Here is a 16,283-nt window from a genome sequence, read left to right as displayed (position 1 = left end):
TCTCGTTTTCTTTTTAGGTATAAGAGAATATTGTGTAGGTAGGGACTTTACCACTGATAGGTTCGCAAAAGACAATCTCGCCGTCGGGTTTGCATTGTAATAAACATATAAGAGATATACTGTAGATTCGCAAGTGCTTTTATAGCAAATACAACTTGTAATATTAATTTAGAAAATTGGCATAAGCATTTCAAATTTAACGATTGGACTTTTAATGCCGAAAGGTTGAATGATTGAATATAAGAAGGATATATAGTTGTAATTGCAGGCGCTACTAACAAAACTATGCTGTGGCATAGTCTGGTTAGTTACTTACATGTTTAATATAAACAGAATGTAAAGGACTCTCTATTTGATAAAGACCTTGTTCAATATAATCTGGATTTTAAGTAAACTTTACTTTTTGTTATTGAAATATTGGTTTTCTTAAAGTCAAAAAGCAATAAAATGCTATAGATAGATATCAAAATGTCGGAATAGTTATAAATGCATCTAAGGTTGTAGACTATTTCTGCACAAGCCACTCTTTGCTCTATTTATAGGATACCGGGGAAACGGAATTCTCCGGCGAGATTGTATCTAGCCACAAACGCTATTACCATATGTTTGGCAGTTACAGATTTTACTAAAATTTCATCAAGATTATTAGAACTACATTATCGCTGACTAATATCCTCAATTACTCCGTTGGAGAAGTATCATCTCTGTGACGATGTTATATGATATAGTATGCTCTGGTTCATTACAAAACTAACATTAACTTTTCAGCATTGTGATGAGACTTGAAAGCTTATATTTAATTGTTGTATAAGTTCAAAATAGGAAAAGAGCTTAATAATAGTAATACGAATGGAAAGGTTTTATTATATTAAAGTAAGAGTTTATATATAATTCAAATAAGTATTAATAATATAATGAAATTTTTTGGAAATAAAAAGCTAGAAGTATTTTAGAGAAGCTTATAAAAGATTTAGAATAATAATAACGTGATTTATCATCGAGTGGACCATATCATCGAGTGGACCACTTTCACCTCAATAAACACGACCAACTTCAACACGCGATTTATCAACCATTTATTATGCAATCTAATAATAAAGAAGCACGCTTGCTTTTAGCTATCAAAGCTATCGAAAACGACAAAAAACTGAGTCTTCGAAAGGCCTCCCAGCTATATAATATCCCTCGTACAACCCTCATTCATAAAATGGATGGTTTAACTCCACGTACCGAAATTCGAGCGAATCGACATAAACTTACAAAATTAGAAGAGGAGGTTATTATTCAATATATTCTTGATATGGATTCAAAAGGTTTTCCATTTAAATTCAAGGGAGTGGAAGATATGGCGAATCATATTCTCGAATCGAGGGGTGCAAAGCGTATTGGGAAGCTCTAAGCGCATCGATTCGTAAAACATCGAATCGAATTAAAGACGCGTTTTAATCATGTTTATGACTTTCAAAGAGCTCTCTACGAAGATCCTAAGCTTATTGAAGAGTGGTTTCAATTGGTTGCGAATATGCGAGCGAAATACGGCATTTTGGATAGCGATTTCTACAATTTCGATGAAACGGGCTTTATAATGGGTATAATATGCCCCGGAATGGTAGTAACTAGTGCTGAACGAAATGGCAGAAGCAAGGCAATACAACCAGGCAATAGAGAATGGGCTACAGCAATCATATGTGGCAATGGGGAGGGTGAAACTATACCCCCATTTCTAGTGGTTCAAGGACAGGTTCATCTTTCCAATTGGTATACCGAAACCGATTTTCCTGCGGATTGGGCTATTAAACCTACATCTAATAGATGGACAAACAATGAGACAGGTTTAGAATGGTTGAAACACTTCGACAAGCACACTAAGAATCAAAGAAAGGGCAGGTATCGAATGTTGGTACTAGACGGGCATGAAAGCCATGAATCAAGAGCTTTTCAAGCATATTGCAAAGAGAACGATATTATATGCTTAAGTCTACCACCGCATTCAAGTCATTTAACTCAACCACTTGATGTGGGCTGTTTTAGCAATCTGAAACGTTCATATGGTGGTCAAATTGATGGATTTATCAAGGCACATATCAATCATATTTCGAAGGTTGAATTCTTTATAGCTTTTAAAGCTGCATATAAAGAATCAATCACCTCTCAGAATATGAAATCAGGGTTTCGAGGAACAGGTTTAATCCCATTTAATCCTGCAGCTGTACTCTCGAAATTAGATATTCGAATTCGTACACCTACCCCCCCCTCTTTCGACCTAAATCAATGGATCTCTCAAACCCCTCGCAATCCAACTGAAGCTCTTTCTCAATCAACATTAGTTAAATCTCGAATAACTCGTCATCATTCAAGCTCCCATACACCTATATTTGAGACTGTACTAGCTTTAGCTAAGGGTACAGAGAGATTAGCTCATGAGAATACACTTTTAAATGCAGAGATCCGTACACTTCGGGCAGCAAATGAGGCATTAAGCAAGCGTCGACGCGCGAAAAAAACCCAATTGCGTCAAGGAGGAGTGCTCACTGGACAAGAGGCTCTTGATATATTATCTCAGCAAGAGGTTGATATTCAGATTCAACGCGACGAGCGTCAAAAAGGGAGGAATCCTAATGGGGAAGCATCTTCTAGTCGATGCTGTAGTAGATGTGGAAAGACAGGTCATAATACGAGAACCTGTCAAAATGATGTAGTAGATCCTAGATTATTAGAATCTTCATAGTTTCAATCAATTGATTTTGTTATTGTTGAATAATATGGTTTTGAATAAGTGAATTGAGGTGAAAGTGACCCACTCACTGATAAAACACGTTATATATATATATGAATTTTAAACTTTAATAACTCAACCACTATTCAATTTCAATACAATCCCCTGTAGCATCAGTTTCATAAATACTATCAGAGTCTTCTTTATCAATTTCCCGATCACCAGCTTCAATTTGAGCTTGATATATAGCTTCTATCCCTGCAAACCTCGAATTCGGACTAGTTCTTACCATCCTCCTTTTTTTAGGTATAATATCTTCTAATTTTTGTTCCAATTGCTTTATTCATTTCTTAGACTGTACAAGTTCATAGTCCTTAGCATCAAATCCTTTTTGAATCTTTCGAAAAAGCAGCCGGCGAGTTGGAATATCGGTGTCATCAACTATTTCCATTAAGTCAACTACCCCACTTTCCGACCACCCCCTGTTTCCGACCACCTAAAAAATTCATATTATCTACACTTAAAACTTTAATAACTCAATAACTATTGAACTTCAATGAAATCGCCTGTAGAATCACTTTCTATAGCACTAGAGCTATCATCTACCTCATCTTCACGATCTCCAGCTTCAATTTGTGTACGCCTTATAGCTCTAATCCCTGCGAACTTCGAATTTGGAGATACCACAACCTTTCGCCTTTTTCTAGGTAATGCTTCATCTAATTGATATTCTAGCTTTCTAATCTTATTCTCTGCCTCTAAGAGTTCATAATCCTTAGCATCGAATCCTTTTATAATCTTGCGAAATAGTAATCTTCGTGTTGGCAAATCGATCTCCTTCTCTTGAATCATTATATCTCTATATTTTCTGATATCGGCTCCTTTTTGAGGGGTTTTCCATTGAATAAACGATGAATATATATTCCATTGAAGAATAGGATCATCATCAGATTCAGGATTAAGTGATAAAACCTCTCTATTGCTATTTTCAAGCAAAAGTCGACTCATAAGAGGTTTAGCCATATTTTTGGGCCAAAGACCACTAGCTTGCCACCCAGACTTGATATTTTGAATAGTTAAACCTTCTATTCTAGCCTTCTGATAGCAAGAAAGGAAATTGCGCTTTCCAATTGGTGAGGAATCGGATAATAGACTTAATTTATTAAGTTCGATTCGATATGCACTTTTTAGGGGTGAGAACACAGATAAATCGAGTGGTTGTAGTACGTGTGACGTATGTGGTGGGAGAAATAAGAGATATATGTTGTTATTAAAGCATTCTAACATAAATGCTGTAGTTTCATGGCTTCCGTGTCCGTCCAAAATGAGGAGTCTTGAATTTTCCGGCTGAATAGGGGTAGTTTGAGGGATATAGATCTTTTTCAGCCATTCTAAAGCTGTAGCATCTGTAGTCCATCCATTTTCTGTAGCGGTAAAGTTCCAACCCTTGAATAGAGTCAAATCTGTTGGAAACCATTGTTGTTGAACTGATTTTCCCTTATATATTACAAGGGGAGTAATGCTTTTTCCATTGGCTGAAATGCATTCTATAAAAGAGGTCCAAATTCGAGATCCAGGTTGCTTTTTTTGAATAAATCTTCGATCAGTGCTTCCTACTACTAGTCCATTAAGACCCTGACCCTCCATTATACCTGCTTCATCCATATTCCATCTGTTGGCCGGCTTAATAGCCTTGATTTCAGGGATTGCGAGGTTCCGGAACCACTTCTTAATAATATCAGATGTAGCACCTGAAACTCGTGCAGAATCGATTTGATGTTGCTTCTTAGTTCCAATATTAGGATGCCTTCGAAAAAAGCTATGTATCCATTTCTTTCCAAGTGAGGGATCCTCCCCTCGTACAATAAGGAGGTGCTCTGCCATCTCTCTGATTTGACGATGTGTAGGGCTAGTACCAAGAGCTTCCTGTACTAATATCCATTCTGCTAGTCGATTCTCCTGAATTGGAGATAACTTTTGAAGTATTTGGGCGCCTTTTTGATGCGAAACTCCACCATATATTCGATCGTGAAGTGTGGTACGTGGAACACCATAATCCAAGCTAGCTCTTCGTATGCTTGCTCCATTTGTAATCGCTCTAAGAGCCTCTGCGATATCTTCTTCGGTATATCTATTCTTCATATCACAATTATAATAATATCAAAATTTCAAATCAATTGATTAAAGCATTGTTGAGTTATTCAAAGTATAAATTTTATAATTACTCAAAGCGGTGTGGTTTTTGAGGTGGTCGAAAAGAGGGGGTGGTCGGAAAGTGGGGTAGTTGACTTATATCGGCATATCTTCGAATATCACTTCCTTTTTGAGGGGTTTTCCATGCAATAAAAGATGAATGTATATTCCATTGAAGCTCAGTATCATTGTATGAAACAGGATTTTGATATACAACCTCTTGATTACTGTTTTCGAGCAATAATCTGGACAAAAGAGGTTTAGCGCAGTTTTGAGGCCATAAACCTGAAGCCTTCCACCCAGAAGTGATATTTCGAAGTGTTAAAGCTTTTAATCTAGCTTTCTGATAGCAGGCAAGAAAGTTTCTTTTGCCAATGGGAGTTGAATCCGTCAATGAATCTAGAGTATTGAGGTGGTATCGATATTCTTTTTTTAGAGGTGAGAATATTGATAAATCAAGAGGTTGTAGTATATGTGATGTATGAGGTGGTAGAAATAAGAGGTGTATATTATTCTTGAAGCATTCAAGCATGAATTGAGTGGTTTCATGACTTCCGTGCCCATCCAAAACAAGGAGTCTTGCCTCTTCCGGTCGAGTTGGTGCTGATTGTGGTATAAACACCTCTTTTAGCCATTCCAAACCTGTAGAATCTGTAGTCCACCCATTATCTGTAGCAGTGAACTCCCACCCTTTATAGATATCAAGTTTAATAGGAAACCACTGCTGTTGAAGTGTTTTACCTTTGAATATAACTAAAGGTAAAAGTGCTTTCCCTGTAGCTGAGATACACTCAATAAAAGAGGTCCATGTTCTTGAACCGGGTTGCTTTTTTTGAATAAAGCGTCGCTTTGAACTCCTAAGAACCATACCATTGAGACCCTGGCCTTCCATTATACCAGCTTCATCCATATTCCATCTGTTTTCGGGCTTAATATGCTTAATTGCTGGTAAATCCAACTTTTCGAAGAACTTGCTTATAATTTCGGTAGTTGCACCATTGATACGGGCATTATCGATTTTATATTGCCTTTTAGTCTTAATCTCTGGGTTTCTTTTCAAAACACCATGTATCCATCGCTTGCCAAGAGATAAATCACCTCCTTCGAGGTTGAGAATGGACTCTCCTAATTCTCGCATTTGACGATGGGTAGGGCTAGTTCCTAGGGCTTCCTGTACTAAAATCCAATCTGCCAGAGCTCTCTCCTGCACAGTAGCTATCTTCTGTAGGGTTTGTGCACCTTTTTTATGTGAAAGGTGGCCATTTATACGGTTGTGTAAAGTAATGCGGGGAATACCATATTCTGAGCAAGCCTTACGCATAGACATGCCTCCTGCAATCGCAAAAAGTGCTGTAGCAATATCATCTTCAGTATAAGGCTTTGTCATAGCTTAATTGATAATATAGTAAAATCTCATATCAATTGAATATGTGGTTGTTGATTTATTAAAGATGAAGTTGGAAGGTAGTGCTTAAAATGGGGTAAGATTTTAGGTGGTCCAAAAGAGGGGTGGTCCGAAAGTGGGGTACCCAACTTAGTATCCATATATTGTATTGTTACTTTGACTTTCCAACAGATAGCACCGAATTCATTACGAAATATGAGTAGTAGATAGCATTATAGAAACAAGAATAGGGAAGGGAGGATTGTATGACGCTGAGCAAACGGAACGGGGATGCGGTGGATCCTCATTTTGTGTTAAATTGATCATTTCCTCAACTTGGGTCAGGTCGATCACGTTGTCATCTCTTGAGAAGTTGATCGCTTCTTCACTTCGTAGATTATCTATAAAGAAGGCTTGAAGACTTGATAGTCTGTTCTTTAGAAGATCCACGTATGAATTCTCAAAAAGATCAGTTTTTGAGTTTTGTAGAGTAGTGCACCTGGATTGCACCCTGAGTTCGGTTTGGAAGAGCGGTGTGAATTTCCTCCCACGAACGGCCACGCTTTTTCATGTTGAGAATTTTCATGTTTTCACTTGATGTCCATCGAGACGAATTTTTTCGCGATATTGGTGCCTGCACTTTGGAATATATGACAACACTGCAGGTTTTCGAGGATTCCGCTTTCTTTACGTTGAGATTTGTAACGGTATTGCGAGATATTGGCATACCTGTAGGTATTATACTGTTGGGAGTAATTCCAGATGACTTTGAAAGATTAGGGAGATAGCTGTGGCTATTTTCGATAGGTGTCGATAGACATCTCTTACTGGTCTTAGACTGTACCCTATCTCTCTCAAGTGGCTCAATTGAAGATGGTGCAAGGCTAAACCTCTGTCTGAGGCGATGCTTTATGTTGCGTTGATGAGGCAGTGTTGACTTGTGATCGGCAGATATTGGGGAAAGTTTTCGCTGTTTCGCGGGTCGGAAATTGTCGTCGTCATCGCTCAAATCAGAGGTGCTGCTCTCCGAATAATCTGTGCTAATGATATCTCCATTTTCCCATCGCTCTTGTTCCGACTTGTTCTTAGAACATTGGTTTCTTTTATTTTCTGTTGTTATCTCTATCTCTTTATGCTGTTGCTTCTCTGGCAAATCTTTATTGCAATCTTGACGGTGGTTCAGATTATCATACACAAATCTAAGACCGACTTGAGCTTGAGATTGGCATCGAGATTCAAACCGATCGATGAGTAGTTGAGCTTTGGCCCTTTTCAATACTTCACCTCGAACTAAAGTCGGTGTCCAATCTACCAGATAGTGCACCTCACCATCAATATCTTCTCTCCCGATGATGTTGTAGAATTCACGGCCACAGCTAGCATCCGAAATTTGTGCAACATAATTTGAATCTTGAAAAGAATCACTTGTCATTGGTCCAAATCGATACCATGAAGGAGAGTAAGAGAACTCAAGATCATTATCGTCAATATTACTTAGATCAGTAGTAGTGACGATATTGCGATCAATTTGTACAGCTTTATCGTTGGTGGACTTGACGGAATGATCGACGTTGTCTTGCAAAAGACTAGAAGCGAGTGTTCGATCAGTATCAGAATACATAAGGGGCGGGGCTGAAGTAGGCGACTCTAAAAATATGTTAGTCTTGAAGTTTCATATCTCGTCATGTACAATCTATACCTAGGTGATTTAAGGGATTACCTGCAATTTGTTAAAATCTTCTTTTATAAAGGGTGTGAATATTTACTGACACGGTTTTTCCTGTCTTAATTCTGGTGAATTGACAGCACTAATCGCAGGATTATCAGCCTGGGCAGGCTCTGGGGTTGCTGATGAACCTTTCTCTGCCGCAAAATCGATGACAGGATTCGTTAGATGATTGAGAACTCTTGTAGTTTCTTGGGAAGTATTGAGATTATCATTCTCGGCTATGGTTGAAAACGTTATGTTTTGCGTTTCATTGATGCGATTCCATTCTTCGCAGACAGATTCAAGATTCTCAATACAGGAACCAATATCAAAATCATGATTTTCATATTCTGATACAATTCAGTTTATATCCATATCTTATATGCGCAATAGATTTAACATACCAATATACTCAGGGTGTTCAGAGTTTGTTATTGTACTGGTGTTACCCCTATCTATAGATCTGGGAACCTGGGGACTGAGGATATCACTTCCTGCTTCAATCTTAGTGAGTATGATAATATATCTTGAAGCTTAAACATTCAGTACCTTTTAGACGATTAAGACTAGCCTCTTCGTTCAACTTATGAGTTATAATGTGAACTTCGTGTTTTTTTGATTTCTCAACCTGTGATTTGCGTTCTTTGGTCGGCTTTTTTGGTACATAATTGTAAGGAATAATTTTCAAGGAACTCATTTTCAAAGGGAATTATATGTGAAAGAAGAAAGTCGAGAAAATGATGATTGGAATTCTCATCCACAAACTGGTGTTTTGTCGTTCCTTTTATACACAGCTTCTTCTAAGCTCAAAGATAAATAGTGTTGTAATACAGACTTGATTTGTGGAAGATATATTCCATTCTATCCATCCGAGTACATTAGTTCTCGTATCTTTGACTCTACCCTGTTTATCATGGGGCTTATGACTAGTGAACGTATAGTACCACATGTAATGATATTGCAGGATACCCTCATGATTATCTTCGTGTCAAAAGGAGTAAGAAGTAAGGAGTAGCTGCGCCTAGCTCTGATATATCAGATATGGATGAACTGTGGTTTGTCGATCGCAATAATACATAAAGATCAAAGGAAACTGAGAAACAGGCCGAGAGATATAAGACACTGTTGCTTCGCCATAAAGTAGCTCAAATACTTCTAAACGGATTTCTAGTAATCTGGTAAACTGAATGTATATCATCATTAGTATTACAATGAAATGAATGAAGGAAACCAGGACTCTTCTCCCATGTGAATATCCATCGAAATTTTCAAATAGTATCAAATCTCGCCTTCGTGTGCGGGGACCCGGTTGATCAAGGGTTCTATTACTTTTTTTTTCACCATATCTTTTATCTCAAACAAATGAATTACTCATTTGCAATGCCGTAGCTTCCGAGATCGTGTCTTTGTTGGGAATTGATGAGTAGCGAATCAGGTGAGGAAGGTGAACAATACCCCCAAGCTTTTGAATACCCTGGATTCTCTTTATCATGCATGCTAGACCTATTTGTCGTCGCACTGTTTTGATGCCACGTCAACTATGGAACTGTGATCATAGCAATCATAAAGATCCACTGCATTAAATCCCTCATTCAAATCTTCGACACCAGCTGATTGAGATTAGAGAGGAAATTTGAGGCGAAGCCCCTGAGCAAGCTAGATCAGAATTTCCTGTTCCGGAACTTTGAGCATGCTGGATGAAACGATAGATTAAGAATCTTGTCAACGAAAAGGTAGGAGAGATACTAATGAAGCAAGGTTGACTGAATAATTGGAGGATGACGATATGGATTATACGTAGTGTAATGTTAGTAGTTAGAGTTCAAACAATATCGGCAACGCCGAGCTCAGCTGAGTATGCGTTGTCAGTCAGGGAACACAATTGCATATCAATAAGTGCAGAATAGGGGATAACTCACTAAAGGCTAAGGGCAGATTCAAAGGCCAGTATCAACCTGAACAGGAAGTGGGAGATTACCAACATAGGCAATTGTGCCCTATCAAAATCTAAACAGGAATCTTAAACGTACCAAAATAGACAATATCTGAAATAATAAGTAGAGAGAAACATAGTTCAACTGGCTTTCGAAACCCTGCGAATCGATTGCAAATCAATATCCACAAGGACAACTCATTTGAGAATCCATGTTTTTGTCAATTCTGTGATAACTCGAAAGTCAAATAAGGGAATTGATCATTTGTAATATTGTAACTTCCAAACTTGATTCATGTTGAAGATTGACGGCGAGTTGGAGAGAACAGAAAGGCAAAAAACAGTCCTGAGCTGTTGAAACGATCTAGATCCTCTTATCTATATACAACAATATAATATACTGCCTCCTTTTTATCATACCATATCAAGTACGGAACTATTGCTGCCATAATAATCGTAAAGCTTCACTTGATAACTTCCATTGATTTCAGCATAATCTGCAATAAGTTTCCCGTATTCGCAATGGCTGATACTAACCAATTGCAATCCTAGAGGGAACATTTGGCAGAAGCTCCATAGAAAACCTAACAAGGATTTCCTCTATCGGTGTGGAAAGGATGCTGCGTATTGCGAAAGATTGGGGTGTCGAAGATGAAAGCAAGAAAGTATACCCAGAAGCCATAATCGATTGGATATTGAGTATGACAATGTGCACGGCGATACGGAACGTAATTGGGCGTGAATTATTAGTGAGAAGGTAAGGTTGTATCGTACAGGTAAAGAATGAGAAATGACCCAACAAAGGTTAAGGGCATATCGAAAGCCTAATCAAACGGCCTCAATAGGAAATTTGAGGGTGGCGAAATAGACACCGAAACAGGGGATAAATCCAGCCGTGATTTTCTCAAGACCAATAGTGCCTGGAATGGTGGGTGGAGAGAGGACATGAAAAGTTGTAAGAAAATTTTGTGTGAGATCAGAGCGGCGAGGGACGTGGGAAGCAGCGCTGGATTTATATAGAATTGTGCAGGGTTTAGGATCTAGCGGCCGCATAGTGGGTAGCGGTACAGCGGCCAGTGTATTAAGCGGCATATTCCCTGATCAGGAAGCTGCGGTTTCCTGAAGCAGAATCACTCACATTCATAATACTATTATATTATTTTAATAGATTCTTATATTATGTTCTGTCTTTTTATATTTACTATAATATTGATTAGAAGATACTTTCTTATTAGAATTCCCTTCTTTTTAATACTCATTATATTAAATCTAAATATTAACCTTTTATTAAGATAATATATTAAGAGCCTTTTGTTCAGTGAGTATTCCTTTTTAATATAATTGAGTTTTTTTTATATATCAATACTTACTTAATATTTCATTTATTATTCGAAATATATAATTCTTTATATTTAAAAGTATATTCTTATAAACTAATCTTTTTATACTCTTAATTAAAACTAATACAGTTTCGGATATAAATATAGAAGAATTTGATTAATAACGAGTTATTCGAGATTTAATTAATATTAATTGAGAAAGAGCTTCTATTGGATTACAAGGGGTTTAAGAGATTCATTGATTTAGTTTGAAAGAAAGGGGGGTAGATATACGAATTTGAATATCTAATTTCGAGAATATAGTTTCAGAATTAAATAGAATTAAATCTATTTCTCGAAATTCTGATTTTATATTCTAAGAGATGATTGATTCCTTGTATATAGTTTTAAAAGCTATAAAGAATTCAACCTTCGAAATATAATTAATATATATTTTAATAAATCTATCAATTTGATTATTATATAAATGTTTTAGATTATTAAAATAGTTAATATTAAGTGATTGAGTTAAATTATTTAAATATAATAGTAAATATAAATATATAATATTATTCTTTTTATAGTATACTTAAAAAACTATTGATTCATAGTTTTTATGCCTATTTAATATTAATATTCGATATTTGCCCTTTCTTTAATTCTTAATATATTTATCGAAGTATTTCAATTATTTTAAATCTATCTTATTATTCATTTATTTATTAAATGTAGATTTAATAGCTCATTCTGTAGGAAGATTTATTTCAGTATATTAATTGAAGAAATGAATTTATTCTTGAACTATTAGAAATGGGGGAATAGTTCTATCCTCTCCATTTCCATATATTATTGCTATAGCTCATTTTTAATTACCTGGTTGTACTATTTTGTTTCTGTCATTTCACATCCCTCAATTCGAAAATATTATTTACTATATCTTCCACATTCTTTAATTTAAATAGAAATCCTTTTAAATCCATATCAAATATATATTAAATAATCACCTCTTCTTCTAATTCTATAATCTTATAACAATTTGCTCGAATTTCTATACAAAGAAATAAACCTTCTATTCTATATCAAAGAATTGTATAAGAAATATTATAAAGTATAACAACCTTTCGAATACTTAATTTTTTATCTTTATAAATAGCTTCAATAATAAGGAATATATAAGCTTCTTGATTATTCGAATTTATTATAGGTTATTAATAAAACACATGTTGAAAGAAACAGATGTAAATTAAGGTGAAAATAGGCCACTCGATGATATAGGCTACTCGATGATAAACCATGTTAGCTATAGTATCTTTATTATAATATAATTGGATTTTGATTTTAAGATGATTATTTTCCTATATATACATCGCTATAAACTATAATATATTATAAATTAATAATTTACCTTCTTTCTTAAATATTGTATATGATTTGTATAACTTATTTTTTTAATATTCTGATTTTTAACTAAAAGCATCAACCCTGGTGTTTTCTAATCCTTTGATATATAAAATCTTAAAATTATAATTAACCATGATTTCTAACTATTTGATTTGTTGTTTATTTAACTACTTCATTATAATAAAGTAAACCAAGTTCTTATAATCCATATATATCTATACTATATATTTTAATTCTTTTAATAAATTTATCATTTTCTAAATACATCAACTATCGTTAATAGTTCTTTGTTATATATTTCATAATTTAATTCGGCTGGTAATAGCTTTCGAGAATAAAATGCAATTGATTACTATTTCTTATTTTGATCTGGTTAATTTAAAACTACTTTTATAGCAAAATTCAAAGAGTCCATCTTTATTATAATTTACTTTTTAAAATCGAATATCAATAATATTAGCTCCTTCGCAACTATTTGTTTGAGTGTCTCGAATAACTACTATATCTTAACTATCCATTCAAAACTTTTTTAATTCTTTTTAATTAAATTAATTAAGAATATTGTAATTCCTAAATAATCTTTAATAAATCTTTAATAAAAGTTAATAAATCCTAAAAAGAATTATACTTTTTTAATAATATTTAACTACTTTTATTCAAATACTGCCTTAACCTTATCCTTACTTATCTTAAGCCCTTGGCTTAATATAATGAATTTAAGAAACTTTGTTTCTATAATATAGAATTTATATTTACTTAGCTTATATAATAAATCTATCTTGGTTAAACTTTCAAGAATATTATTAATATTCTTAATATATTAAACCTTATTATTTAAATATATTAGAATATTGTTCAAGTAGTATATATAATAAGTATTTAAATATTATAACAATATATTATTCATAAGTTTTATAAAAGTAGTTAATATATTAGTTAGCCCGAATAGTATAATTTAGTATTTATATAGCCTATATCTTGTTTTGAAAACGGTTTTTCATTCTTTGTCTTTCTTTATTCTGATTAAATGATATTCATTTTGTAGATTCATTTTGGTGAATATTATAGTTTTATTTAATCGATCTTTTAATTCCATAACTAATAAAAATGAATATCGATCCTTTTTAATAAATATATTGAACTTTCTATAGTTTATAATTAATCTCTTAATACTATCCTTCTTAAATACTTATATAATTGAACTTATTACTTGGGATATGGATTTTCTAATTTATCCCTTGGTTAAATTATTATTAATATATTCCTTGAGTATTTTCAGCTTATTGACTAATATTGAATAAATTAGGGTATACATAGACATTTTGTCTTTCTTTAATATTATCTTATAATCCTATAGCTTATATTCTAGTAAAGCCTTATAAATTCTTGGTTTCTTAAATATATATTCATATTTTTTATATTATTCTAATATTATAGGCTTTTTTATCTTGATTGCGATTTCCTGCTGTATCGTTGGCTTCTGTATTTGTAAAGGAGGTGTATTAGCCTTCACTTTTAATAAAGGACCCTGAACTAGATGTCCTATATTACCAAGGTTATTTGTATTCAATTCTTTTTAACATATGTTCTGTCTTGTGAATGTTTTGAATATGTTTTTGTGATTGTTCTTACACTAATCGAATGTTATTATCTCCTATAACCAATTTATTCTAGAATTGTATACCTTCAATTATAGCATTTTTAAAATAATCTGTTATTGGCCTAATAGTATAATATCAAACTGTATAACCTTTAAGTATTGGATTATATTTATTTATATTGGTTATATCTTTTGTGAAATATTCCTGTTAGATTCTGCTAATTAGCTATCAACTAGTTGTAATTGATAAGGTTGTTGTTTCTTCTGGAGTAGAATTCCTAAATACTCTACAGCTTCTAATATAATGAAATTTCCTATAACCCCTGAATCTATTATGGCTTATTGTAGTTATTCGTTTATTTTGATTCTATAGTATATTTGACCTGTTTGTTCTATAGCATTCAGCTATGGTATCCCTTAATCACCTTTATTATTCTAAATGGTTTCATTCTTTAGTGTTATTCGCTAAGGCTCTTTTTCTTTTAGATAAACGATACTAATCTTTGATTTAATTTTATCATTGAGTAAATCCTTTTATAGAATATATTAATATATCCCTCAGATTATTCTTATTATTGTTTCTATTATTAACAATAATAATATAATCTAGATCTGAATATAGTACTTTTCTTCAACCTTTTTGTAAAGGAATAAAGTCTGATTCTTATTATTCTTCAATATATAGTAATAAAAGACTTTCTATAGCTCCCTTTGACCTAGTCATTTTAGATATTCATTACTAATTCTCTTCAAGAAGGATAAATTTATAATAATTCCAAATCATAGAATTCAATATTGATTAATATATCAAACCTTATAAGTTTCATCCTTTTCAGTATTTATTATATTAAGATTATAATTAATAATTTCTTTATTAATATCTTCAAATCTTTTGATATAACAGTTTCATTAATTGATTTGTTAGATCATTCATACTTCTCCTTTCTATAGATCTCTATTTATTTATAAAAGGCCCTCAATCTTTTCTTCTTCAAGTTCTTCTTCAAGTTCATTCTCAGGTTTACCCCCGATTTCTTTTTTATAAGCTAGTAATGGTATAACTAATTCTATTTTATTAATAATACATAATTGTAATATAAAGATAATATTAAATTAGTCTTTGTTGAATTTATTCTTAAAATTGCTTTTTTACCTTCTATTTTCTTACTTCAATAATCCATTATTTAATACCCTACTTTCCTATATTTAAAGTATAGGTTATTTTCTTATCTTCATTTCTTTTCTAAATTATTATTCCTCTTTTTGTAGTATATAGTATTTCATTCTATAAAGTTCTTATACCTTTATAGATTGTAATATAATCTGCCCTTATTCTTATGGTAATACTTTTGCTTATTTGTCTAAAGCTTGTATAATCATTGGGTTTGTTTGTACCTGTACAGACAATCATTAATATTGATAGAACTTTTAATTAGTTTGTTTAAATCATTATCCTCCCCTTCCCTATCAAGTTCCAAACATATTTCTAATTTGAATCCTTTATAATAATGATTTATAATAGCGACCTCGTTTTATTTAATTATCCTTATATATCTTCGGAACTCTGTAGTATACTTTAATACTAATTCTGTTTGTTTAAGATTAAAGATTTCTTTTTTGTTATCTTTAATTTATTAGAGTTTCCAAAGATCTTGTGAATCTCTATCTTAAATCCTTTGAAATTGTTGAAGATAATTCTTATAGATTGTATATATTTCTTATCGTTATATTCGAAATAGTTGTATAAATATAATTGAATTCATTTACCTATCTTACCTTTGAGGTATAACACAGTCTAAATACTCTGGAATTCCTTTTCGGTGAACTTGTTTTGATTGAATTTAAAATAGATTTCGAATTATAATAAAAAGATATCGAGTTTCTATTAATTTCCTTAATATTTGTTTAATAAGGCAATCTTAAATGTTTTATTAATAGTGATTTTCTTAAAAGCATTAGTTATTTCGATATTATTAAAATTGCTTGCTAAAATCTATTAACTTTTAAAAAAACTATTAGTTACCATACT

General features: G+C 33.0%; 3 protein-coding genes across 3 annotated transcripts; all 3 read right to left on the bottom strand.

The window, feature by feature from the left end:
- Window positions 1-3,259: 3,259 nt before the first annotated feature.
- On the bottom strand, window positions 3,260-4,858 carry EAF01_010114 (uncharacterized protein; the record flags this gene model as incomplete). The annotated part of the gene is made up of 1 exon (XM_038918371.1): window positions 3,260-4,858. The coding sequence occupies one exon, from the start codon at window positions 4,856-4,858 to the stop codon at window positions 3,260-3,262; it is 1,599 nt and encodes a 532-aa protein (XP_038766341.1).
- A 79-nt stretch (window positions 4,859-4,937) lies between these two features.
- EAF01_010113 (uncharacterized protein) lies at window positions 4,938-6,296 on the bottom strand (the record flags this gene model as incomplete). The annotated part of the gene is made up of 1 exon (XM_038918370.1): window positions 4,938-6,296. One exon carries the CDS (start codon window positions 6,294-6,296, stop codon window positions 4,938-4,940), a length of 1,359 nt encoding a protein of 452 aa, XP_038766340.1.
- A 466-nt stretch (window positions 6,297-6,762) lies between these two features.
- On the bottom strand, window positions 6,763-8,698 carry EAF01_010112 (uncharacterized protein; the record flags this gene model as incomplete). The annotated part of the gene is made up of 5 exons (XM_038918369.1): window positions 6,763-7,940; window positions 7,993-8,013; window positions 8,064-8,351; window positions 8,406-8,498; window positions 8,551-8,698. 5 exons carry the CDS (start codon window positions 8,696-8,698, stop codon window positions 6,763-6,765), a joined length of 1,728 nt encoding a protein of 575 aa, XP_038766339.1.
- Between the last annotated feature and the right edge of the window lie 7,585 nt (window positions 8,699-16,283).

Source organism: Botrytis porri (assembly GCF_014898465.1).
Source record: "Botrytis porri strain MUCL 3234 chromosome Unknown BPOR_015, whole genome shotgun sequence".
Classification (NCBI taxonomy): domain Eukaryota; kingdom Fungi; phylum Ascomycota; class Leotiomycetes; order Helotiales; family Sclerotiniaceae; genus Botrytis; species Botrytis porri.
The sequence above is the reverse complement of the archived record's forward strand: the minus strand, read 5'-3'. Positions and strand labels throughout refer to the sequence as shown.